Raw genomic sequence first — 27,925 nt, forward strand, 5'->3', positions numbered from 1 at the left:
ACATCTCTAGGGTCCATCATTGAAGGCTTGTATAAAAAACTTGGGAGAGAAAAAGTACCATAAGAAACATTGTCCTGGGCTGGGAGTATGGCCTAGTGGCAAGAGTGCTTGCCTTGTATACATGAAGCCCTGAGTTCGATTCCCCAGTACCACATGTATGGAAAACGACCAGAAGTGGCGCTATGGCTCAAGTGGCAGAGTGCTAGCCTTGAGCAAGAAGAAGCCAGGGACAGTGCTCAGGCCCTGAGTCCAAGCCCAGGACAGGCAAAAAAAAAAAAAAAAAAAAAGAAATATTGTCCTAGATGTACAGGTTAAAAGGAAAATTTAAACCTACTTAGGACAGGAAAGGAAGGTAGAGGTAACAGGGTAGCCAGAAGTAATAGCACACATGTAAAATCCCAGCACTAGGGAAGCTGAGTCAGGAGGATGAAGGGTTTGAAGCAGGCTAAATTACAGAGTTAGGACCTATCACCATTAAAAAAGTAATAACCTGCTAAATATATTTTTTAAATAATTGTAATACCGCAGGCAGAACCACATGTGGTCAAAGCAGTTCGGAGAGTAGAGAAATGCAAAGAAAAAAATGAACACTAGCAGGGCTGGGAATATGGCCTAGTGGTAAGGTGCTCGCCTCGTATACATGAAGCCCTGGGTTCCTCAGCACCACATATATAGAAAAAGCCAGAAGTGGTGCTGTGGCTCAAGAGGTAGAGTGCTAGCGCCTTGAGCAAAAAGAAGCCAGGGACAGTACTCAGGCCCTGAGTCCATGCCCCAGGACTGGCAACAAAAACAAAACAAAAAGAACACTAGCAGTGACAACACAATGGGATTAAATATTAGAACAATCCAGAGTATTTTCTCAGGGACTGGGAATATGGCCTAGTGGTAAAGTGCTTGCTTCGTATACATGAAGCCCTGGGTTCAATTCCTCAGCACTGCATATATAGAATAAGGCTGGAAGTGGCGCTGTGGCTCAAGTGGTAGAGCAATATCCTTGAACAAAAAGAAGCCAAGGACAGTGCTCAGGCCCCAGAACTGGCAAAAAACAAAACAAGCAAAACAGAGTATTTTTTCAACAGCAACCTGATTCTCAAATGTGTGACTTCTATTTTGTCTAATGCAGTTGCTATGAGGATGAAATGAACTCAGGTGTTAGGGCACCAAATTCAATGTCTTTCAAACTGTAGATGCTCAATATATTGTGGTTGTCATTATTATGAAGTTACTACTCCAATTACTCCAATAGTTTTGGGAAGTGTTGTCCCAAGCTAACTGGTAATCCAGCTACCAATTATCTGCTTGCTATCCTATGGACAAAGTTGCCATATCAGAAGAAACATTACAGTCAGCAAAGGTATAGTACATGTCAGAGTGGTCACTGATTACAAGTTAACACATCTAGTGGTGACTTAGACTAGCTAGAGCAGTATTAGTTATAGAAATTCCCCTATGCAAAGAAATTCATCCACAACTGCCTGTAATCCTAGCTACTCAGAAGACTGAGATCTGAGGATTGAGGTTCAAAACTAGCTCAAGCAGACAAATCCAAGACAGAGGTTTATGTCAAATTGCAAGGAAATGCTATCATAGATGCAAGGCATTATACTCTTCTGGAGTCTACATACACATATTAACAAAAGAGTTGAAATTCTCAACTTAGCTGTATTTTCAATAGGTTGGAGAATTAGACGCCATGGGGATACCTTTTCTAAGAAGTCTGAAAACTTCTACAGGCTGAAACAGCTTAATAAAAACTTCTCTTTTAACAAGTCACACTGGTGCCACTTATTTGACAGTTCCAAATGAATAATTTCAAATACAAAATACAAAAAGACCAACTATCAGTGTGCAAATATCATAAAAGAATCTACTTGCCTGACTCATTATCTCTACATCTGCTGATAACAAGAACAAAATGGGTCAAAATTTAAGCAAAGGGGATTAATAGTAGATATAAACAAAACTTCCTTGACTTGTGGCTTTAGAACATCAGGATTGTTTTCTTTTATAAGGAAGCTTTGGAAGCTGTGATCTTTGGAACACATCCTTTAATTAGATTCTAGTTTTCTTATATCCTGGCCTTCCTCATGTAGCAGGATTTACAGAATTGACCAGATGACCTAGGGCTGAGAGGACAGGAAAACATTCTCCAGTTCATGAGCATTAGTGGTAGCTGGGCACTAGTGGCTCACATCTGTAATCCTAGCTACTCAGGAGGCTGAGATCTGAGGATCATGGCTTGAAGCCAGCCCGGGCGGGGCAGTGCACAAGATACTTATCTATAATAAACTATTCAGAAAAGGCCAGAAGTGGTGTTGTGGCTCAAGTGGTAGAGCACTAGCCTTGAGACAAGGAAGCTAAGGGACAGTGCCCAGGCCCTGAGTTCAAGTCCCAGAACCACACACACACACACACACACACACACACACACACACAGAGTATTCTTGGCAACTTTTGCCCACAAGTTGGCAGTGAGATCTTAGAAGGTATGTATGTCACTGGGTGGTAGACCTCTATTTCAAAATGAGTTTGATTTCTTGTGTTGATCTCTTTAGGGTCTTTCTTCATCCCCAGTCATACTTCTCCTTGAAATCCTTCCCTTGTATTTTCCTAACTTATTTTGAAGAGCAGTTTAGCTTTATGTCAGCTTACCCCTTAACTAGCCGTGGCTATCAACCAGGATGCTTCTAGAAAAGAATCAACCCCATTAGGAGTCTTTATACTAAAAACTTAGAATGTATTTCTCTCTTTTCATGCCAAGAAATGCATCTATAGGATCAGAGATTTCCCCTAATCTATATTCTTTATAATCCATTTCTGGTTTAGTCCAAACTTTGACCACAGAGCTAGACAAGTTCAAATCTGAGACAGATCCCAGGCGCACCCTCCACTAGTTATCTCTATAGTTACATTCAACAGTAATTCACACACAAACTCCTAGCTTTTTGCCCCTGTGGAACCCCCCAGCCTTTCCTGCAGGCCCATTTCCCTTGAGAAATATGTTGCTTTGGGCTCAAGTGTACTTTACTTCTACTGCTCATTTTGTAACGCATTTCAAGCTCTGTTGTATCTCTTAAGAAGCTTGATCTTAGCCTAGCCCCAGTGGCTGATGCCTGTAATCCTAGCTACTCAAGAGGCTGGCATCTAAGGATCAAGGCTCAAAGCTACCCAAGGCTAGAAAGTCCAAGAGATTCTTATATCCAATTAACCAGCAAAAAGCTAGAACTAGAAGCATGGCTTGAGTAGTAGGGCATCAATTTTGAGCAAAAGATCCAAGTGAAAATGAGGGACCCTGAGTTCAAACTGCAGTAACTAACTCTCTCTCTCTCTCTCTCTCACACACACACACATATACATACACACATGCATGTACGCACATACCCATACACACACACACACACACACACACAGACATATACATAATCTTTTGGAAGGGCTCCTATGAAAATCTATGTTGGATTTTTTTTGAGGCATGAAGATTAAGAAAAGTATTACTTAAGGCAATATTACCTAGGAATGTTCATCACCAGTTACATGATTTTTTTTTATAGAAGAGATTGGAATATGCCACTTGAAATGCCCAGACTAAGACAGTACTTTCTTCTGAATTCAAAGCCAAGAGATAATTTCTGCACAAATCACCATGGTAGATTCCCGAATTGTCAGTTATACACTCATACATTCAATGAGCAATCGCATCCGCCTACCAGACAGGTCTAAAATAAATCTGCAAAAAGTGAGGTGATGAATAAAAGTTACTTGGTACTATAAAGTCATTTTTGATTTCTCTGAAGTGAAAAATGTCCCTAAACCACAGATCTTGTAAGGTAGAGAAATCTGAACTGTTGGCATTAAACTTCTCAGAAAGTTTCATTACCTGTCAGTTTATTTCACTCCATATGGGCAACAATATTGACTTTCTAGTAGTTTCCTAATTTAGTGGGTTTCAAGCAATATTTCTTAGAACTCATGCCTTCCTACATGCAAGGTAATGGTAGTATGGTGTTTGAGGAGGCAGCAGGAGAGGGATTGGGTTTAGAATGAGGGCAAACATACAAACTTTGGCTCTTCTGCTGTCTTGTGCATATTTACATGCTTATACATATATATATATATTCCATACCTCTTTGTAGTCTCTAAAACTGCTATATGCACACATCAATTATGCATGTAATTTTATTTTCAAATTTACACTACAAATTTACACACTACACATTTAGATTGAATTCCAAGTCATATTATATTGACTTAAAAAAAAAGGTTCCATTGAAGAAACATATCTAAAATTCACTCATCTAGCTTATTCCTTTTCTTTTATACATGAAAAATCTTAGTTATAGAGTAGCAAGGTATCTTCATCAAAGACAAATGCGATTCCCATTAGCAGCAGATGCAGTAGAGAGGACACAGGTCTTTTTGAAAGGCAACTCATGATTTGTTTCTTTAAAGAGTAAAATTATTTTCAAAGCACTCTGTGTCCTTCTACTTATGTTTTGTGTGTTTATCTGTCTATTTGTGCATTTATGTGTCTCTGTATGTATATATGTATGTATATATGTATATATGTGTATATGTATGTGTATATATGTATATATACATATACATATATATATATATATTCAAGTCCTGGGACTTGAATTCAAGACCTTCTCACTTCAGCTTGGTTTTTGTACTCACAGTTGGCAACCTACTAATTAATCACACATCCAGCTCTAGCTTTTTGCTGTTTTATTGAAGATAAGGGTCTCATGGACTTTACTGTCCAGGCTGGCTTCAAACCTCCATCCTTGGATCTTAGCATTCTCAGTAGTAAGAATTACAAGCATGAGCCCCCAAGGACCTGGCTCACTAATAGTGAAGATGTCTTAATCACTTCTCCTAACCCCTATGCACCTCTGGGTTTTCTACACAATGGATATAACAATCACATAGCTAATAGAATAAAAAAAGTAGACCACATGCATCAAAATTTTAAACCAATTTTCTACACATGGGCACAATACATACTGGCAAAGTTAGGAAGTAGGCAAATTCCATTTGTTTTCCCATTTGCAAAAGCTTCAGGGGTAAAAGGTACAGGAAGTGGTACCATGTGCCTTCTTCAGAGCTGACAAACTCAGTCTGAGACATAGTATTTGTTTTTAACCTTATAGACCTGGCTTGAAGAAAACAGAGGAAAACTTTCCAACAGCATTGGAAAGTTCATTTGTTCAATAGTGGGGACATCTACATTTGTTCTGTATTCTCTTTTATAGGACAGAGGTCATTTTATATGCCAGGAGTAGGGAAGAGAATGGCCTAAAGAATATAACTAAAAATGTGTTTCAGATAAATTTGAACACTCAGCATCCCTAAACTTCATAATTAATAATACACTTATAAAAAGAGCTTCTACCTTCACACTGGTGGCTCATGCCTGTAATCCTAGCTACTCAAGGGACTGAAATCTAAATATCTCCTTCAAAGCAGCCCAGGTAAAAAGACTGTGAGATTTGTCCCCATTTAACCAAAAATCCAGAAGTGGAAGTGTGGCTCAGGTTGTAGAGTACCACCCTTGAGGGAAAATTCCAAGTAAGAGTGCCAGGCCTGGAGTTCAAGTCACAGTACCAGAACAAAAATAAATAAATAAAATAAAACAGACAACTTCCACATACTAGTGGTAAATGTAGATATATTTCAAAAGATTGGCAAATTCATAGCCATTAAAAATGATAATTACAGAGCTAGGCACAGTGGCTCACACCACTAATCCTAGTTACCCAGGAGGCTGAGATCAGAGGATTGCCGTTCCAAGTCAGTCCAGGAAGGAAAGTCATTGAGATTTTTATGTCCAGTTAACTACCAGAAAACTGGAAGTAGACGGGGCTGGGGATATGGCCTAGTGGCAAGAGCGCTTGCCTCGTATACATGAAGCCCTGGGTTCAACTCCCCAGCACCACATATACAGAAAATGACCAGAAGTGGCGCTGCGGCTCAAGTGACAGAGTGCTAGCCTTGAGCAAAAAGAAGCCAGGGTCAGTGCTCAGGCCCTGAGTCCAAGGCCCAGGACTGGCAAAAAAATAAATAACTAAATAAATAAATTTTAAAAAAAGTCAGGAAAACTGGAAGTGGTGCTGTAACTCAAAGTGGTAGAGCTCTAGCCTTGAGGGAAAAAACTCAGGGACAGGGCCTAGGCCCTGAGTTCAAGCCCCATGACCGATTGAAAAACAAAAAAGAAGACAATTATATAAACAACACATGGTAGTAACATATTCTGGTGAGAAGAACACTGCCTTTGGAACAAACAGCCTGGGTGCTAACCCCAGACTCTCCTGGAATTATATATTACACAGACTTGCCTAAGTTACTTTATCTCATAGACTCGTTTTCTCATCTATAAAAATCAGATTAACAACTCCCTCCTTTGAATGTTTTTATAAGAATGAAATGATTTTGGTACATGGACAGTCTGTAAGTTCTCATTTATCAAAGACATTTCATAAAATAAAGCTAAAATTATTTTCAGTAGAGAAACACAAAACCAATTGCAAGTTAATTGAAGAATCAAAGTACAGAATAATATTTGTAACTGCCTAAGTTATGTAAGTGAAGTTGAAAATGGAGAGATTTATGAGTAATTTTCCCACCAAGGCATTAGTCAATGGTATTACATTTTTTTATCTTCAATTATAAAAGTAGTCTTGTTAGCCTAAGTGAATGTTTTCTACTCTGATCCAAAGTAAAAGTGCACAGCCAGTCTGAGTTTTTACAATTTTAGGAGAAGAAAGCTAATAAAAGACAAAAAGCAATCATTTATTGGACTGAGCTGCAATCTTGGGTAGTGTGAGCACATTGTTCTTAAGTGGATATACTGACTGATGTCTGTACATATAAAAGAGCTTCATTAAATGCATACATTAATTATGTTTTTAGTATTTTTAACTTTCATGTATATATAATACCTTCTTGATGAAATAACTCAGACTATATAAAATTACACAGAGAGAAAAAGTCTCCACTACTTCCATTCTTAACATTTTTATTACAACAGGTAATCTCTTATACTACTGAAATTTTGGAACATAGTTCTCCAGGCAATTTTTGATGTTTATAAACCTAAGTACAATTTTTATGTTTTAAATAGTAAATTTTAATGTTTGCTTTAACAAAAGCAACAGTCTTATATTTTTGGAGAGCAACAGTGTACCTTTCTCCCCCCAGATTACATTATAAATGATCCTAAATATAACAAGTAAATCCTAAAACATTATCTTTACAGCTTTGTGACAAAACATTGTTTTTTTTTTATCTTTTTATTTATATTTGGAAAGCTAGCACTCTACCACTTGAGCCCCAGTACCACTTCCTGAAATACCTTTAAATGTGACATGATTTACTTAAGCTATAAAGAACAAGTTAATGTGATGGCTTGTTATGGTATTTGCATGTGTATATGTAGATAAATATGAAAAAGCAGAGATATAACCCAAAGAACTGTGTTCTTGCTTAAGACAGATAATAGACTTCCCGTGGGAGGGTATGCGGGCGGATGGGGGGCGGGGACATCTAGGAGACAGTATGCATATTTGGAGAAAGTAGACCCACTCAACAGAAAATAAGATTTACATAACCAGAATTAAGATGGTAAAGCAAAACTAAGGGCTGCCATAAACAAAGTATTCTGATCAGAGTTTAAAAAAAGAATCTGATAAAGGGACAAATGGTAAGCGAGGCCTCTTTCCTTGGAAGCCTACGGAGAAGGAGCGTGAAGCAGGCGTCAGTGTTTGTAAAGAATGAGGGTGTTGGAAGGGGTGGCTGAGAAATTGGCATATGACAGTCACAGCCTAGCTCTAGGAAGACTGGGCTCTGTGTATAGAGATGCAGGGACAGACACCTGCTTCTTTGTGATTGTTGTTGTGTTGTGTTTTGTTTTGTGTCCAGTAATTGAATAAATGTGTGCATGCTCAAGTGTGTATACACATAAGCACATATTTTCTGGATCTACCTAATCTACAACTAATATTGATGTTACCATATATAAATATAAGTAAATATAACCTGTGTATACTTTTAGAGTGGTAAAAAGTAATTTTAAGATGGTAGAAGTATAATTACAGCTTATTATAACCTCAGGCTAAATTATTTGCAAGCCACAGTGATACGCCCAAGCAATTATATTACTAAGCCAGATGTGAGATTAATAACTGGAAAGGTTTCTGAAGTGAAGTTCTAGGAATCATTTGCATACAGACAGACATTTACATCTTACATAAAAATAATTCTGACAACACTATGCAGAGTCAAGTTCAACGAAACCCATTAACAAATAGATATTTTGTATGCATTTTGAACTGTGGCTTGATTTACAATTTAAATTAATGAGATAGAATAGTTGTGGATAAATTAAACTAGGACAACCATTGAAGAACAAAGGCTGTTAATGTTACTAGTCTCCCAAAATGAACTAATTGTTTTAATTGAGCTTTGAATTTGAAAACAAGTCTTTTGGCAATTTAGGCAAAAAGGGAACAAAGTTGGCTAAATACTGTCTAAGTATCACATCTTCTTTTCACACATAAACTATAAACATGTGACATTCTCTTTATGACTTTTGATTGCCTAGCACAGAGATTTACATTAGTTATAGTAATTCATCAAATATCATGTATATTTCCCAGTACTTAGCACTTGGCCAAAAAGTTTTCAAATGTATTTGCAGATACAAATTCTCCTTGCAATAAAACTAAGAGTTATCATATATAAATACTAAGTATTATATACGAAAAACAAAATCTTCAAGAGTTAATTAAAATTCACAAAAATATTACTCAGAGGAAAATTTCTGCTTCCAGTTCACTCTAAACTACTAGTATAACAGGGAACAATTACCTATGCCATAAACATGCATTGGATTTCTTATGCAAAACTTTGAATATTTAAATGTACAGTTGCCAGCTCACATAATGAAAAATGACTTACTTGTCTACTTCACTTCAATCCCAAATATTTCTACCAGTTATTATCCTTATTTTCTTTATTTGAACCAAAATTTTGCAAGATTAGAGGTGAACCTATTTGTTTATATACAATCAAGACAAATAATCAATAATGTTATCCTATTGAACAGCCATTAATTATCCTATAAAGAGCTATTATAGTTACAAGAGTTAACTTCATAGATGCAAAAGTTAACTGTATTGAGAAGTTCTAGGTAAGGGACACATATCAAGGAGCATTGGGGAAATAACAGGAAAAAATTAGAATAAATTGAAATGAACATACATTTAATTAGAGTAAAATATTAAAATTACCAAAAATATAACTTAATTGGAAACAGTAACAAAATAAAGTATAAGAAATGTCTGATAAGAAATTTGAATTCGATTGAGCCACATAGTTTTATATTTAAATTGCTGTCACGTATATTTTTAAAAATACCTAACATTACTCATTCCTAACACATCTGTGCTAACACCCAATGTACTATTCAAAGACAAGGACACAGCCTGTGAACTTTCCAGCCTGTTAGCAGCAAGTTAAGAAAAAGAAGATGAGAAAGCAAACAACCAAGTCACCCCATCATAGAAGAAAGACAACTCTTCATTTCATTTCTCAAAGCTTCTAACACACTGGCCAGTTTCTTTCCTCTTTAAAAACGAATGCCATATAAATTGCTGTCGCCTACAGTGAGGTTTTTTTTTTTGTTTTGTTTTTTAAATGTGAATGCCTCTTTGGGTAGAACAGATATGATAGTGAACAAAATGGGGATGGAGGGGGGGGGGGAACACAACCAGAGTTACCAGTATTGCGTTCTTTCTCTTTTACAAAGCCTCAGACGCCTCATCAGTAAATTACTTAATCCTCCAGCACCAGGTCAATGGTAAAAGGGAAAGGGGGGACAAGGGTGAGCACAAAGCACACAGCACGTTACCAAACTGCCTCTGTCGTCCTGAGGGAACTCGTAGACCGGGATCTTGGCTTCATAATAATGCTCATGTTTGAAAAAAAACAACAAAAAACAATTAAAAAGTTTAAAGCAAAAGAGTCAAAGTATTGTGATCAACACATTTCAGTTGCCTTCCAAAAGAGATTTTAAATAGATTCCATTTCCAAGGGAAGCTGCTTGAATAACTCCACGTTGCCTGGCGTTTGCCTCAGCCCAGCAGCGCATGGGGAAAGCTGGGAAGCCCAGGCTGGCTGGCTTTCCTCCGGCGGAGTGAGTTCACTCCAGCGCTAGGCTGGGGAGCAGTGACAGTTTCTTCTCAGTCCAGCATTGTCAAGGGAGGAACAGAATTTTCAATGTATTCCTCATCTGGGTCACCAAAAAAAAAAAAAAAAAAAAAAGCAGCAGCACAGTGAAAGAGTCACTTGATCTCTCTCTCTCTCTCTCTCTCTCTCCTTTTTTTTTTTTTTTTTTTTTTTTTGCAATTCCACAATGACAGGCTGAAAGGTTTTCGACTCTGAAAGTCCTCAGGTAAGAGAGAAGTCAAGCAAATGACTGGGACTATTGTAACACGCTGTCAAGGAAGTTGTTTCATTTCGGGGCGACTGCAGGAAAACACTTCTCCCACTTCTCCATGGAGCAAAGAAGTCATAGACGGGGCAAAACTGTCTCTGCCTCCATTGGCTGGGCTGATTTACCTGCCAATGTCATTTCCTCTGTGTCCCCTGACAATTGGACTCCAAAGCCTTTGTGAATGAGAAGTATCATTCAATCTCACCAGGCAGAAACTATTCCTCTAGGGCTGAATGACGTCTGTGAGAAGGCAGTTCAAAACATCACAGGGAAGTGAGAAAGGGGAAAAAAAAAAAAAGCACCCAGCCTGGCTTGGTCAAATGCTGAAACTTGTCAAACAAAGGGGGCAGGCAAACTTCACTAGGATTGTAATCCAGCCAAGCAGACAGGACATCTCTTGCAACGTTTAAAACAATTTCCTCCTCTTTGGAAAATGAAGTGTCTGTGTTACTCAGGGTAAGATTCCATGCGCACCTTTAGAAAGGAACATATCCCTCACCATGTGGGGGAAAAAGGAAAAAATAAGGTGCAGAGATGAGAAGACCTGAGCACTAGGAGCTTGCAGCTATTTATTTTGATCCAATTGAATGAAGTATTATAAAATGGTGTGGAGATAAACATTGTCCATTAAAAACTTAGTAAGGTGTGTGCCAAGCACACCTTACCTCATGAGGTGGTGCGGGAATTGTTTTTAACTGAAAATTTCATGTATTCTTGCTGGACGAGTGAGTACATGTAGACACTGAGCTGTTTCTGCACATGACACTTTCTAAATCTTATGTTTAAAATAATGTTAGGCAAATTTCAGTGATTTGCATAGGCAATGTCCCTGTGTTTGCTCATTCTTAACAGTTCTTCAGTAAGTAATGAGGCTTTTATTTTGTATCATGCCAGCTTTGACTGTTGCTTTCCAGACCAATTCCTGTCCCCTCAGCCTCCAACGGACCTCACAAGTGTTCTATTGTGGTAGATGCTATCTAAACTGATTCCAGTGGCTCCTAACAAAAGCAACATTGAGTCACCTTGTCCATCATTTCGAAGGACAGACTTTCTTCTGTGTATGTTAACGTCTATTATTTTGAGGGGAATCATCAAGTGAAAATAACAAGCATTCTGATGCCTTAAATGACTCCACTTAGTGCGTTGGTTCCCTGGTGTGTGACGTGAACTTAGTATTTATTTAGCCTTTGCAGACAGGATGTTGGAGAGCAGTTGTGACCCACCCAAACAACTTGGAAAATGAATGTAGTAAGGCATCCACCAGAGCCTCTGCCTGGGATTATAACAAAACCATCAAATCCTCGCCTGGTCACACTTCAAGGTGCATTTGTGTTTTTTGTCTTCTTTTATGATTCTTGAACCTCTAAATTTAAATGCAAGTAAACTCGTTGTCTCTTTAAGCTTTGCAATTTTCCTATGATTGGCCAGGGGCATTCATACTTTCTCACTTCTGACCCAGTTTAATATATTATTGTTGCTTCAAGACAGGTTTTACTAATCATAGAATATAAGAAATTCCAGAGATTTGTGAGACTACCATTCATTTGGGAACTTAGGAGAGTAGGCTTATCTGCTTCAAATTTTGTTATTCTTGGAATTTTAAAGTGGTAAAAGGAAGGAGAAAAGCAAACCAAGAAAATGAGACACTTTCTTTTATTGGTAACATTGTTCTCAAGCCGCGATGATCTATCATGTGTTCTTGGAAGGTTGCCATTTCAGACAGAAAATGACAGGGATCTCAGGGTGGTAGACAGGATGTTGTATGTTCACCTCTCTGGAAATAATCAGCTCCATGTGGAGGCTCCAGAAGACTCTGCCTCAGTGAGATAACTTAGTTTATCACCACTCCCTTCTTTGTTTTACTTGAGTTGGTGCAGCTCTGTGCTCTTCCTCATTAATTGGTTAGAAGTTCCCCCATAAAGCAAGAATCTTCCCCTGAGAACCCAAGAACACTTATTGGGCGCAACTAAATACTGATTAACAGTCCCATAATGACTAGTATAGAATGCCTATCCCCAGAGAAAAGCAAGCACAAGGGGCTGGGAATGTGGCTTAGCCGTAGAGTGCTTGCCTAGTATGCATGAAACCCTGGGTTTGATTCCTCAGCATAATGTAAACAGAAAAACCTGGAAGTGTCACTGTGGCTCAAGTGGTAGAGTACTTGCCTTGAGCAAAAGGAAGCGAGGGATAGTGCTCAGGCCCTGAGTTCAAGCCCCAGGACTGGCCAGAAAGAAAAAAAGAAAAGATAAGGGCTGGGGATATAGCCTAGTGGCAAGAGTGCCTGCCTCGGATACACGAGGCCCTAGGTTCGATTCCCCAGCACCACATATACAGAAAACGGCCAGAAGCGGTGCTGTGGCTCAAGTGGCAGAGTGCTAGCCTTGAGCGGGAAGAAGCCAGGGACAGTGCTCAGGCCCTGAGTCCAAGGCCCAGGACTGGCCAAAAAAAAAAAAAAAAGAAAAGATAAGAAAAACAAGTACAAACGGAGAATTTGAAAACACACACAGCCAACCAGGACTCTCATAGCTTTCTAGACCAGCATATCAGTGGGGCCACCAAACAGAAGAAGGTACATTGTATTACCAGGCTGCTGAAATCTAAGTTTTTAATTTTGTTCCTACCTTTAACATTTAAGGTAGTAATTTAAATAATAATACTAAGAAATGAAACAAAACCAAACAAAGAAAAGTAAAATAAAATAAAACCACTAGCTAGATGCCCTTGCGGGTCACACCAAAATCCCAGTTACTGAGGAGGCTGAAATATGAGGAACTCACTTTTAAGCCAGCCTGGACAAATTAGAGAGACTCCTATCTCCAATTAACTAGTAAAACAACAAACAAACAAACAAAAAACCCAAGTGAAGGTATGTCTCAAGTGGTAGAGCACTAGCCTTGAGTAAATTAAAAGCTAAGTGAGCATCAGGGCCTGAGTTCGTCTTACAACTGCCCCCCCTCAAAAAAAATAACACTATTACTACGTATTCAATATTACAATGATGCCTCCAGTTCAAGGAAGTTTCTTTTCTTTTCTTTTGTAAAAAAATAAAAAATAAAAAACCCAATATTACTACGTATTCAATATTGCAATGTTGCCTCCAGTTCAAGGAAGTTTCTTTTCTTTTCTTTTGTCCGTCCTGGGGCCTGAACTCAGGGCCTGAGCACTGTCTCTGGCTTCTTTTTGCTCAAGGCTAGCATTGAGCCACTTGAGCCACAGCGTCACTTATGGCTTTTTCCATATATGTGGTGCTGAGGAATTGAACCCAGGGCTTCATGGATACGAGGCAAGCACTCTACCACTAGGCCATATTCCCAGCCCCTAAGGCAGTTTCTTACATGAACATTTCTAAGACACTCTTCAGTCATCTGAGTATGGGGGATTATTTTCTGTAGAAGGGGGGAGCTATGACAATGCCCTCCCATCCCTGTTCAAGCGTATAATGGTAAGGAGAAAGGAGGATGTATGGGTGGAGGGATCGGACTCTATGAATATGTGCCCTTGTCCAAGCCCTATAGGGCTTTGGAGAGCTTGAGTTCCAGCAGAAGCTGCTGCTGTTTCTCAGTAATCCCTTTGCATAATTGTATGATGCTCTATAAACAACTTTCTGTTCACTTATTGCCATCAAATTTCAATGAACTGTCCCGATGATGGAGAAATTCACACATATTCATCTGCATATATACATTTAAATCAAGCCACTCTCTGATAACGAATAATGATGTTTCGAACATTGGCCACTTGCATGCACATCATCAATTTTTCCATATTAACCATATATCTAGTATTGTCTGGTTTACCTATCTGATACCTTTATTCATTTGCTTGCTTTTATTTTTTCCCGGTCTGGGGCTTGAACTCAAGGCCTGGGCACTGTCCCTGAGCACTCTACCACTTGAGCCACAGGGCCACGTCTGGCTTTTTCTCAGTAGTTTATTGGAGATCAGAGTCTCACAGGACTTTTCTGCCCAGGCTGGCTTTGAACCAAGATCCTCATATATCAGCCCCCTGAGTAGCTAAGCTTACAGATGTGAGCCACCAGCATTTGGCCACTGTTTTTTTTTTTCTTAAACTTAAACTCAAATTAAAAGGTACACTGTATATGTGTCTTCTTTAAATAAGTTTGATAGTGTCGTTATATTTTCCCCAAACTACAAATAAGTATTCATATAAATAAAAGAGTATTAATAATCCAAGGACCACCTAAAATTCCTCTCATAGACCTACTGGTACCACTCAAGCAACCCTATCAGCTACACAGAGATAGAGTGGATGCCCACCCCCACCCCAAAGGTAAGTTATCTATTTCTTACTATTTAGTGATAACCATAGCTTGGATCTAATGACATCTATCAAGAACCATGAATTAAACAAGAGGTAATAACTGAAATTGATTGGATGACGTGTTAAGGAATGAAAGACTGGCTATCTAATGCAAATCTATCCCATGGGAATACTCTGCCTAGTGTATCATCTTCTGTCCTATAAGAAAACTTCCATTATCAGATCACAACAGGCACGCTCCACTTTCCACCCTGTCATGAACAGATTTCTTAGAATCACATTAGGAAGTGACTCTATATGCAAGCTTTTCAAATATTACTAAATTTGATACTGCTGATATGGCAAAGTTTTTGGTTGTTTTTGAAAAATGACTATGGAGCTTCAGTTTTTAGTTTCCTGGCAATTCTACATTGTACTCAAACATTAACATTCTTGTAGCCATTCATTGATATTGAGAAGTATTGTGGTATTTTTCTTGTTTTTTTTTTTTTCCTGTGGGTTGTGGGACTTGAGCACAGGGCCTGAGCATTGTCCCTGAGCTCTTCAGCTCAAGGCTAGCACTCTAGCAATTGAGCCACAGTGCCACTTCCAGTTTTGTGGTGGAGATAAGAGTCTCAGACCTCAGCATCCTTAGTAGCTAGGATTACAGGTGTGAGCCACTATCATCCCTGGCTTGTTTTTCTTTATGTGGAGAGGAATTTTGAGTGGATTGATAGCAGTCACACTTCTATCATATCATTCTATCTATCTATCTATCTATCTATCTATCTATCTATCTATCTATCTATCTATCTACCTACCTACCTACCTACCTATCTAATTGATACAAGGGCTTTCCCCTTGATCTCCTAAATGGCCAAATCCCAAGAAATCCATGTGTATTACCTAAAATCTAAATTTGGTAAATGATTAATAAATAACACTGATTACTGTAGTAATTGCACATTTTAGGAAAGAATTAGTGAAGTCTAAAGATTAGAATCCCTTCAAAATATAATACAGGGATTTCTTGGGAATTTGGTCATTTTGGAAATCTTGACAAAAGAGAGAGGAGGGGAGAGGAACAGGAACAAAGAGGAAGGGAGGGGAGGGGAGAAGAGGAGTGGAAAAGGGAGAAGAAGGGAGGGGAATGGAGGAGAAGGGAGGAGAAGGGAGGGCCAAGGAGTGGAAGGGCATTGTGGTTCAAAGTGGTAGAGCACTAGCCTTGAGCAAAGAAGCTCTGGGACAGTGCCCAGACCTTGTGTTCATGACCAACAAGAAATCTAAGCCCAAACCAAAACCACCAACAACAAAACCTATGCTAAAGGAGCAAATGACACAATTATGGCTCTGTTAACTCTTACATGAAGTAAGGTCTTTTGCCATACTACTAATGTGAGCCATGGTGGGTTGTCGCTGCCTATCCAACAGACAGTATTTTGATTGCCTTGTAAGGTAGTACTAAACAACAAATGGCCATTTCAGAAGGTATCAATATGTAGCACACCTGTTTTTGCCAGCAAATCTTGTTGTCTATTAAAACACACTGGAAACTAACTTTTAACACTGGAAACAACAATTCTGTGTGAGATCAGTGATAATGATATGAAATGCATTGTACAGCTGACTTTTAGACCTTTGTACTCATAGTTGGAAGAGTTTCAAGGAAAAACAGATCTCAAGGAAAAAAATATAGGACTCATCAAATGATGAAATTTAAAACTTTTAAAGCACTAAGCTTTGTCCCTTTCTTTTTATATAACCATTGTGTTATTTATTCTAGATTTAAATGCATTTCTGAAAATTTAGCTTCGTTTAAATTAAGCCTTATTTAAATTAAGTAGTTAAGTGTGTGTGTGTGTGCGCACACGTGCGTGCTAGTCCTGAGGCTTGAATTCGGGGCTTAAGCTCTGTCTCTGAGCTTCTTTTTGCTCAAGGCTAGTGCTCTACCACTTGAGCTGCAGCCCCACTTCCAGCTTTTCTGATTAGTTTATTGGAGATAGTTTCACAGAGGGCTGAGAATATGGCCTAGTGGCAATAGTGCTTGCCTCCAATACATGAAGCCCAGGGTTCCATTCCTCAGCACCACATATATAGAAAATGGCCAGAAGTGGCGCTGTGGCTCAAGTGGCAGAGTGCTAGCCTTGAGCAAAAAGAAGCCAGGGACAGTGCTCAGGCCCTGAGTCCAAGACTCAGGACTGGCCAAAAAAAAAAGAGTCTCACAGACCTTGCTTGGGGTAGCTTCAAACCCATAATCCCAGATTTCAGCCTCCTGAGTAACTGGGATTACAGGTGAGAGTGATGGGAAGCTTGTATGCATGGGTGGCGCTTGTGCCCTGGAAGGTTCTCTGCTCTGTCACCAGGTGCCTAGCAGGGATTTTTGTGGCTGCCTCAAATGTCACTCCTGGTAGAATTCTCCTTTGGGTAGTTTTCTTTTGTTTTAATTACAGAAAGATATACACCTGCCCCACCAAGATCAACTGTGGACAGGAGATAAAAACTAATGCGAATGGCGGGCGAGAAAGCAGAGTATCAGTTCTTTATGATTCTCATTATGAAATGACTAAATTCTAGGTATAGATCAATAGTATTATTTTAATGTATGTGTATATATATCCTAAAATATACACTTTAGTCCTAAGTATACTGTTCAGTGGAATGATAAACTATCACACTCTTGTAGAATTATCACTACTATGCATTGCTATGACTTTTCTTATTATGATTATCTTTAATTAGTTACACAAAAATATTTCAGTTAAACATGTTAATAAGAACAATGCATCTTCAGCAATGTCACCCCCTCCATCCTTCTCCCTCCAGGACAGGACTTTTATGTACCCCCCCAAACCACAACCCTGTGCCCATTAGACAGTAACTTCTATTCCCTTCTTCCAGCCCCGACAGCCATCATGACTACTTTTTGATTCTGTGAGTTTGATTATGGGTAGATGAGTCAGGAGTGAAATCATAAAGATTAAGTTCTAATGATAGGCTTGCAAACTCAGAGCCAGTTTCATTCCAAGTGTCTTATTCTTAAAGAGAAAACTAATTAATCATAAACACAGATTTGAAGCCAATTCCCACCCTGAGAAATTACTTGCCTGATTCATCATTGATTTCTGTACAAATCATTTGTTTGACTCTGAAGAACAAACCCATCAACTGTGGGCATTTGTGTAAATCATCTCTTTAAAATCTTTGTTGTTGTTTTGTTTTGTTTATATAAACACAAATATGACCAGCATATACTTTGATCGATCGTATTACAGCAAAGGTGCCTGTTTCAAATTTGTAATGGCTTTCTATATATAATCAAGGGATTAAAAAATAAACTTATATTAATGAGAATGATTTTCAAAATATTTTTTTAATCTAAACAACTGAACAATTCATACTACCAATGATGCTTTTATGTCTAACTCTAGGATAGATTGTGGTTTTTTTTTTTTTTTGCCAGACCTGGGGCTTGAACTCAAGTCCTAAACACTGTCCTTGTCTTCCCTTTGCTCAAGGCTAGCACTCTACCATTTGAGCCACAGTGCCACTTCCAGCTTTTTCTGTTTATGTGGTGGTGAGGAATTGAACCCAGGGCTTCATGCGTGCTAGGCAAGCACTCTACTGCTAAGCCACAATCCCAGCCCCAGTTGTGGAGTTTGAAAACCTGTAAACAATGCACAATAAAGTATTTCATAATAATTTGATGCCTCATCTAATAAGTCAATGAAGAAAAGTTATTTACTAGAAAGAAAACTTTCAACAAAACTATGTAATTTACATTTGTTCACTAATATTTCCAAAATCATGTTAAAAGTAATGTAGAATTAACATAGGCAACATCTCCTTGACTACATATTAAAAATACATTTTCTTTGCCTGACACTGGAGGTCATCCTTATAATCCTAGCTGCTCAGGAGGCTGAGGTCTGAGAATCCCTGTGTGAAGCTAGCCCAGGCAAGAAAATCTATGAGACTCTTATCTTCAATTAAGCACCCAAAAGCCACAAGTGAAGCTGTGGTTCAAGTGGTGCACTAGCCTTGAGCCAAAATCCATAGTGAGTTCAAGCCCCAGGAGGATCTCTCTCTCTCTCTCTCTCTCACACACACACACACACACACACACACACACACACGAAGTTCATCTTTCAGTCTGATACCTACAGTATATTAGTAACTTAAAGAACTTTGTTTTTGTCTTAGTTTACATCCTAACACCAATTCCTTTTACAGAATTCCTTTCTCTCCTTATCTTTTCTTCTTTTTCTGGGCTAGGACTTGGGCTTGAACTCTGAGCCTTGCTCTTGCTGAACACTTTTTTTTCAAGACTGTGCCGCACCTTCACTTCTGCATTACTGTTGGTTAGACGAAAGAGTTTCTCAGAATTGTCTGCTCTGGCTGGCTCCCATGATTCTCAGATCTCAGCTTTCTGAAGAGCTAGGATTATAGCATGAGCTATTGGGACATGTCATTCTGTCTCCCTTCTTATATATCTAGTTTATTTTCCACATTGTCTTTGAGTTATCTTTAAATTACATGATGTTAAAAACTTGCCTTTTATATAGAAGCAATTGCAGCCTTCTTACTATGCTACACTGGAAGATAATGTCATTCAGCCTTGCCTTTGGTAACAAATGTCTGCTTGCCTATCTGGGAGGCCATGCTATCTTACAAGCCTTGCCTCAAATCTGCTCATGACTTTCTCTCCCTAGTAGCATCTTACTCGGCCACAAAGATCTGACAAAAGTAGCAGCAAGACCAACCACATTCAGCACAAACTGAGACATTTAGTCTCTTTGCTTGCCCCAATCTCTGAACAACTTAATTTGGATTATTGCAACTACTATTGTTTTGAGCTGGTGTAATTTGCAGTAGATGACACACAGCCACTGATTTTGACTGTGTGACCTCAGAAAACATTTTTCCCTTTGCACACACCCTGTTGTATAAAATGAGGATCTTGTGGGCCGCACTAACCATCCTCTCTATGTTCCTCTGGGATTCAATGCGAAAGCAGATTGCTCGGTCACTAACCCCTGGCTTTATTACTTTCCAATCTTTATGTTTCTCAGGCAGAATCATCTTTCCTCACCCTTATCCCTCATTTCCTCAGGTACTAAGGAATTCTAGAGTTTCATTGTTTTGCTTTTTTTTTTTTTTTTTTTTTGACCAGTCCTGGGGCTTGGACTCAGGGCCTGAGCACTGTCCCTGGCTTCTTCTTGCTCAAGGATAGCACTCTGCCACTTGAGCCACAGTACCACTTCTGGCCATTTTCTGTATATGTGGTGCTGGGGAATCGAACCCAGGGCCTCATGTATACGAGGCAAGCACTCTTGCCACTAGGCCATATTCCCAGCCCCCATTGTTTTGCTTTTTGTTTTGCTCTGGGTTAATGGCGTGTCATGTGGACCTCAAACTGGTGCTAACACCTTTCATAGTCCACATTAACACTGTCACCATGTCTCTTTCATTGGCTAACTAAAACCACTGTCTGGAAAGGGAAAAGACACATTTTAGATCCTTACATTCCTAAGATCTAGCTGAGAATATAGACACTTGGACCTCTGTAATGCCATGAGTTCCTTGAAAACAGGGATCCAGGCTTATTCATCTTTGTATTCAGAGTACCCAGTACAATATCTGGCTCACAACTTGTTTGCTTAACAGCAGAACAAATCCTTGATCAACAGAGGCAGATAAGCCTTTTGCAGATTTTCTTCCTGTGCCCTTTCCTGGCATTTGCTTCAGGGCTAGAATTAGGTTTCAGAAATTCAGTCTTGCCTTTGTCTTTCTCTCCATAAACCTCTATTCCTGGGGGTTACTTTAGAGACCTTCTTGAACAAAATGAAGCCTTCCATAATATGCTTGTAATAATAGATATTCTCCTAAACAAACAGGAATTTGTGGGGGAAGGAAATATACTGGTGAAAGTCTCAGGCAGGCATGAAGCTGCCCCCAGCGTTACTGTTATAAAGGGAAGGATGCTTTCCTAAGTATTTAGGAGAAATGGCCTTTCTCTTGAGGAGCTATTGTGCAATATGCTAGTCCACTCAGAAAGAGTATTAGACTTTTAATAGGGACCTTGTGGAAGTTTCTTCCAAAACAATCACTTTTCCAGGAAGAGTTTCAACCCAGCTTGGAAGGACAGTGGAGAAGGTGCTGGAGGCATGTGGCAAAATCTCCTATGTGTGCATTGGCTTTCTCTCTGGATGGGAAGGCTATATCCCAGCAATGCAGTAAGGACCTATGTAGGGTCACTAATCAGCGTTTGACACAAACTAGCACATCAGTGTTAATCTCATCCATGTGGATCCCTTGTACACCACCCACGTTTATCAAATGAGAAACAGGGGGACTGAGGTTGTTGAATGGAAGAACCCTGGAACATCTGGTTCTAGAGGAGTGCCAGGAAAACACTTGCCCTGAGCTCCCCAGGCAATGGTAAAGATGCTCTGTTCCTTCTTTCATTTAATACTTGGAACAAACTCATGAGTGAGGTCCTATTCTTTTCCTCCACCAAAGAATCCAGGAATCCAGGTCTAGAGGAAATGAAGTTAAACCTCAGGCTTGGAGTCCTACAACGGGGAATGAATCTCAGCTGCCGAAGCCAAGAATCACCTGGGAAAACTACGAGCTCTAGCGAATAAATAGTCTTATGAGTAGAATCTCAGCAGGAGAAGACTTTAGTTTGTTTTTTTAATAACTTGCAATTCTGGTCTTTTTAGCCGAGGTAGCTCATAATGTACAGGCTTATCTGTCATTGTGAGGTAGCACACTGGCTAGAAATATCAAATCAAAACTAAAAAGATAAAAATTAGGGTGGATAAAACTAAATTTTAGTGTGAACTTAGCATTGAAAGATTTAAACAGCTATCTGCATTTTTATTGTAAAGATTAAGACTTCCAAGTATTTTCATACAGGGAGCAGGTACATATATAAATGTGGTATTCAAGAGTAACTTTCAAAGAAAGAAATATTTTTATGTTTTATGTTAACTCTTTTCTTGAAATGACCAATGTTCCTTTCATTTTTTTCAAAATTAATTTCTGTATCATGTGTTTAGTAATGGTTTTAAGTTGTACTTTTATAGTGTTCCTGTGAAAGGGAAAGGAAAACCGATTTGGATACTATTTAATCTTACATTGTATATCAGCCTGTTTTCTTTTAGGGAGAAAGACAGAGAGCTTGTTCATTCCAGGTATGCTACTAATTCTAAAGAAATTTCAAACAACAGTTGTCTGTGTTTTCCCCTGGGTTCTTAAAGAGACTTCCTTGTCAATTTTTTTTAACAGAAGAGTTGCTATTTAAATAGGCTAGCTAGCAGAGTGACTTTATTCGAAGTTACATGCAAATGAGCTGGAAGAAACACTGTGGAAATCTGGTGTTTTGAGGGCATCGCAGTATTGCATATATTGCGAAAGTATGGAGAAGCTGATCCACTCAACTTTCCTTTGACAATTCTTCAGTGAGTAGGTTCCTGTGGAATCTAACTTATTCTCTGATTGGCCCTCAGAATTCTCTGCAGGTAGTTAATTTATATTATCATTATCACTTTATAGTAATTGTTAATTATCATTGAAGCACTTGAAAAAAAATCTCACAAAGAGCGAGGTGCTGGTGGCTCACGCCTGTAATCCTAACTACTCAGGAGGCTGAGACCTGAGGATCACCGTTCAAAGCCAGCCCAGAGTCTGTGAGACTCTTATCTCCAATTAATCACCAGAAAACCAAAAGTGGCCCTCAAAATGGTAGCGTGCCAGCCTTGACCAAAAGAACTCAGCGACAGCGCCGAGGCCTCGCGTTCAAATATCTCATAAAACATAAGCATTTTTGTTTTTGTTGTTTTTCCTGAGACTGGTGCTTGAACTCAAAGAGATTCACATTTGTGCTTCTCCCGGTTTTTTACCACTTGAGACACTGGCACCTGGCTTATAAGCTATTATTTTTTTAATAAAAATCTTATAGATAAATAATAGCTCAGACAGGGTTATTTTGACAGCTTTGTGCATTTCCATTGCAAATCATAGCCAATATATTAAAATAGACTCACATTCCACATTATTCATTATTTTTTTCCATGAAAATCTGTAAAGGTTTTGTCTTTAAAGTATGTGGCCAGTATTAAATCATTTAACTAATGACTGGTCCTTTGGAGTCATGTGGCATTCCTGGGAATACTTTCACAATGAAAGAAATAAAACAGAATCAGCCCACAAGTATTTGTGCAAATGTAATAATTTTTATAAATACTCACTTGACAACTGTTAACATTGGCATAATGTTACATTTTGAACACTTATTAATTTTAATCTTGATTTTTCAATATTCTTGGCAGGGGGATTAGAGTCCATCACTTCAACTTTCAAGCCTCAAACATTCAAGTAGTTTTCTTAGGCTCATGACAAGGTCACAGGCTCAAAACACTAAGGACAATGGTGCCTGCCATGGATGGCAGAGCCTGAGAGGTGGGACCAGCCAGTGAGGAAATTATGGCAGGGAATGATTCATTTAAGTAGACATTATTGAAGGCTTCCAGGTAATGTGCCACACTGATAATTCTGAGTTACCTCTGCTCATGCAGTGAAGTAAGGAATCAAGCATTTACTGTGTTGAAACTTACTCATGATTCAGCTTATACTTGATATCACAGATGATAGGGCAGATAATAGAGGAAAAAGTATTAAATTATGGTTGCCACCTTGAAGGAACAAAAGCTGCCATTCTCTTGAAGGTTGTGGTTTTTGATTGTTGGTTTGGTTGGTTTTGTGTGTTGTCCTGGTCCTGAGGCTTGAATTCAGAGCCTGAGCACTGTCCCTGAGCTTTTGTGCTCAAGACTAGAGTTCTACTCCTTGAGCCACTGCTCTACATCTGGATCTTTAGTGATTAATTGGAGATAAGAATCACACAGACATTCCTGTCTGGGCTGGCTTTAGACCGGGATCTTCAGATCTCAGCCCCTGAGTAGCTAGGATTATAGATATGAATCATTGGCACCCAGCTAAAGAGGTTTGTTTTTGTTTTTAAATAATAACTGATCATATTGGTAGGTAGCAGGTAGCCACAAGCAATAGAGAAATGCACAGAAAAAATTTATGTGGAGGATGAGATCAAAGATCTCTAAGAGAATGCTGTACACTTTGAAGACTGTACACAAAGACAGAGATTTCTCATAGGAACTTTCAATATGTACCCAAACCTTACATCCAATACTGTTGTTCTTACCCTAGAGGAAACCCACTTTGAAAGTCTATTGAAAGTCTTTGTAACAGATACTGAAACTGTTTTTTGCTGCCATTGATAAGCTGAAAGCAGAAAAGCCTGGTGTCTCTTTCTCCATTTTGTCATTGGGTTTTCTCTAAGGCATTTTCACCATAGTCACTTTGCAATCACCCTGGGTTCCAGGAAAGACAAATAGGACCGATAACATCTTTATGTCAAAGACTAAAACTACCCCCAAGCACAGCAAGAGCGGAGGGGGGCGGGCAGTTCACTTCCCGCTAACATTACCAGACTGCACCTGGAGGAAGAGGAATCACAGAGTTTAGAATTCACAGGAACCAGATTGCTCCGCTAAAGTGATGACACAGAGCTTCTCCAGGACCTCAAAGAACCAGAACTAAGACCACGAGCAACCAGGCCATACCTGAAACCAGACCACGACTGTAACCAAGACATTCTATGCACACCTTTGGGACTCTGCCCCTGCTTTTCAGTTGACGCCTAACGCTCAGGTCTGTACTTAGGGAAATAGCTAAAGATGAACTAAAGTACTGTCTTCTGGTAACATCATGCCAAATTAAAAAGAAATTTCATAAATGCACTATACAACTTGGGGGCGGGAGGAGAGGAGTTGGAAGGGAAATGGGAAGCAAGGAAAGAAGTGATTCTATTTAAAAAGAAATGTACTCATAACCTGACTTATGTAACTGCAAGCCCTCTTTACATCACTCTACCATACAAATACATTTTTAAAATCTCCTTTCCCTGCCACATTGCTTTCACAATCAATTTTCTTATCACTTTCACTGAGTTGTTTTTTTATTTTTTTATCATGTCTTGCTTAAATTCTTCTCTCATGATACAGACTGAAATAAGAGAGCTATGCTAACTTTCCCATATGATATTACAATGTACAAGTATCTAGTGTTTGGGGTTTTGATTGTAGCCCACATTTTCTGGGCTTTAAACAAAATGTCTTGATATACTTGACAAGTGACTTGTAGCCTGGGAAGGTTTGAAAAGTTTGAAGTTGCTGCTGACCGTCAGGCCGAGTCCCTGTGACGCGGAGCTGAGCAGGAAAATCACGCCCTTCCACTCAGATGGAGCTAGTTGTAAGGTTAGGTTCTAATCTGAGTCAGAGAAACTGGAAACAGTGAAAGATTTGAGACCATGTGAAAGAGGTACATCAGAGATTAAGATGCCAATTCTCATTCTGTTCAGCAGGTCAGTGACCTGGTCAATATTTGTTTTTCTTTAGAATGAACATGGTTTTCTAAGGATAAGGGTAAGGGAACACAGAACCTTTTTTTTTTTTTTTTTTTAAAGAAAATGGCATGGCTATTCAATAGAGGGGCAAATGCATTTTCTGCATGGGTGTTCTTCCCATAGACTCTTTAGTGGAGATAACAGGGCTTGAGTGAGGCTGAGTTCCTGGCCTTCTGCCAGTGGCAGGAACCCAGGTAGACCACGGGTTCAACCAGCAATGCTTGAATGATCTCTCCTCTCTCAATGGAAGTCACATACCACTGAAAGCAAACATGGGGTTTCAGGGTCATGACACCGTGCCACTAAAAACTATTGAGTCACCTTTTCATACTAAGCTCTGTAGCAGCATGGAAATGTCACCACCACACTGTTTGGGAATTACATCTGTAAGCAACCTGGCTCTAACTCCATAGAAACCATTTCTTTTTCTTCTTTTTTTTGGCCAGTCATGGGGCTTGGACTCAGGGCCTAAGCACTGTCCCTGGCTTTTTTTTTTCTTTTGTTTGTTTGTTTGTTTGTTTGGGGTCCGGGAGGTCTGCAGCTCAAGATTGTAACTCAAGACTGCACCTGGCTTCTTTTTGCTCAAGCCATTTCTGGCTGTTTTCTGTATATGTGGTGCTGGGTAATGGAACCCAGGGCTTCATATATACAAGGCAAGCACTCTTGCCACTAGGCCACATTCCCAGCCCCATAGAGACCATTTCTGAGAACAGTAGTCTTTAGTTATTGCTCAACATGACTGAAAACCAAAGAAAGGGCTGGAGCGGCTATCATTGACACTGAGGAACTGTGTAGCAGTCCTTGGCTGATTTAAAGTTGTAAAAACGTAGTGTGGATCTTTGATTCCAAGAATGAAGAAAGGTGTATGAAGAAGCTGTGTTTGGGGGACAATCTCAGTAAGAATCCCATACAGAAATGAAGAGGAAGTACCTCTTTTGCGTGAGGAAGCACTTAGCAGATCTCTTGCACATGTCTCTGTGGCTTGTACATTACACAATTTTAAAAGGTAACGGCTGACACAAACTGTAATGTGAGTTGTGCTTTTGGAATTATACGAAATGGTGGATGCATCGTTGTGTTTCTCAAATGGCTATGAACTCCAGCTCTATCTTGCATTCCCCTCTCCCTCTCTACCAAGGCTGACATTTCATCACTGGGGCTAATATGGCTAAAACAGTATAAGATAGTGGTTAAAACCACTTTGGAGTCATACTGTCAAGGTCTAAATTTTCATATGGCCCTTACTCCAGCCAACTTGCTTACTGTTCTGTGCCTTAGTCATGGAGAACTCATGTACCTCATTGAAATATAAAGTAAATGTGAGTGAAATGAAGGGGTTGGGAAAATTAAACTAAAGAATATAGGTAAAACACTTGAATAAACAATGTACATGTTCAAACACTCAGTAAATGTTAACTCTTACTATTAAAGAAGACAAAGTTGGAGGGCTGGGAACATGGCCTAATGGTAAAGTGCTCGCCTCATATACATGAAGCCCTGGGTTCGATTCCTCAGCACCACATATATAGAAAAAGCCGGAAGTGGCGCTGTGGCTCAAGTAGTAGAGTGTTAGCTTTGAGCAAAAAGAAGCCAGGGACAAAACAAAACAGAAGACAATGTTGGTTTGGTGTTGGTGGCTTATACCTGTAATCCTAGCTACACAGGAGGCTGCAATCTGAGGGTTGTGGTTCAAAGCCAGCCCTGGGACATAAAAGTCCATGAAATTCTCTTGAGGGAAAATGTCAAGGGAGAGCATGAGGCCCAGAGCTCAGGCTCCAGTACTAGTACACACATGCATATGCACACACACACACACACACACACACACACACACACACGAGGAGGAGGAGGAGGAGGCAGCAGCTGCAGGGGCAGTGTTTCCTTCTGTTTAATCTTTAGGATTTCAAAGTGAGCAAAAATGATCACTGAAGGGCTTCATGATACTTGCTCAGCATGTACGAACACCTTGGTTTGAGCTTTAGCATAAAATCATTCTGCCTCAAGAAAACTTATGATTCCAGAGAAATATTTTCTGCATATATCCTTTTAAGGAGGTGCACATTTAAACTGGGAATATTTTAAAGAATGCTGTTTGAAAAAGTAAAAAAAAAATGAAGCTTTTGGACTGTCCTTGATAGATTGAAAGTTTGATTTAAGGATTGTATCTGCTGAATAATCTCAAGTGTAGTTCTCACTGAAGGCTAAGAAATCCAATACCTTTTAGGTATAACTGAAAATGACAAATATTCAGAAAATAAATGTTGAACAAAAACTATAAAATTCAAATCATTCCTCTCTTACACACTTTAATTTTTTTTCTTTCAGGTGGCTCTAAAAAGCTAACAAAGGCCATTGAACTATTACAAGATTTTCTTTCAGTGATCAGCTATTCATTCTTTAAGAAAGCTAAATGTGTTTTTCACTAGTGACTGATAAGCTTCCAGTTTTGCTTTAATGAAAGGTTGGCTGATACTCACTTTTGAAGCCTGCCCTAATAAGCCAGAAAAAAAATACAAGGGAAACCTGAAGTAAACTCCAGTAGTATACAGCCCAAAGCAAGCTATGAAGTCAGGGGTATGGCCTTCTTTTTCTGGGTTAGCTTGTCTTGTCTTTTGATCATTTGTTCTACCTTCCACCTTGTTTCTAAAGTACCCAGGTGGCTCTCCAGTCACCTATGGTGTTTGCGG

General features: G+C 39.2%; 1 protein-coding gene across 7 annotated transcripts in view; it reads right to left on the reverse strand.

The window, feature by feature from the left end:
• Window positions 1-27,925, reverse strand: part of Pde4d (phosphodiesterase 4D) — a 1,139,603-nt gene that overhangs the window by 246,863 nt on the left and 864,815 nt on the right. The window contains exon 1 of one of the 7 annotated variants that reach the window (XM_048368317.1): window positions 9,911-11,852. The exons of the other annotated variants lie outside the window; for them this stretch is intronic. Within the exon in view, the coding sequence (XP_048224274.1) occupies window positions 9,911-9,975 (65 nt within the window). The 5' untranslated portion in view covers window positions 9,976-11,852. Of the gene's footprint in view, window positions 1-9,910; window positions 11,853-27,925 lie in introns of those variants that run through there. 7 annotated transcript variants of the gene reach the window in all.

This window comes from Perognathus longimembris, chromosome 19, assembly GCF_023159225.1.
Source record: "Perognathus longimembris pacificus isolate PPM17 chromosome 19, ASM2315922v1, whole genome shotgun sequence".
Taxonomy (NCBI): Eukaryota; Metazoa; Chordata; class Mammalia; order Rodentia; family Heteromyidae; genus Perognathus; species Perognathus longimembris.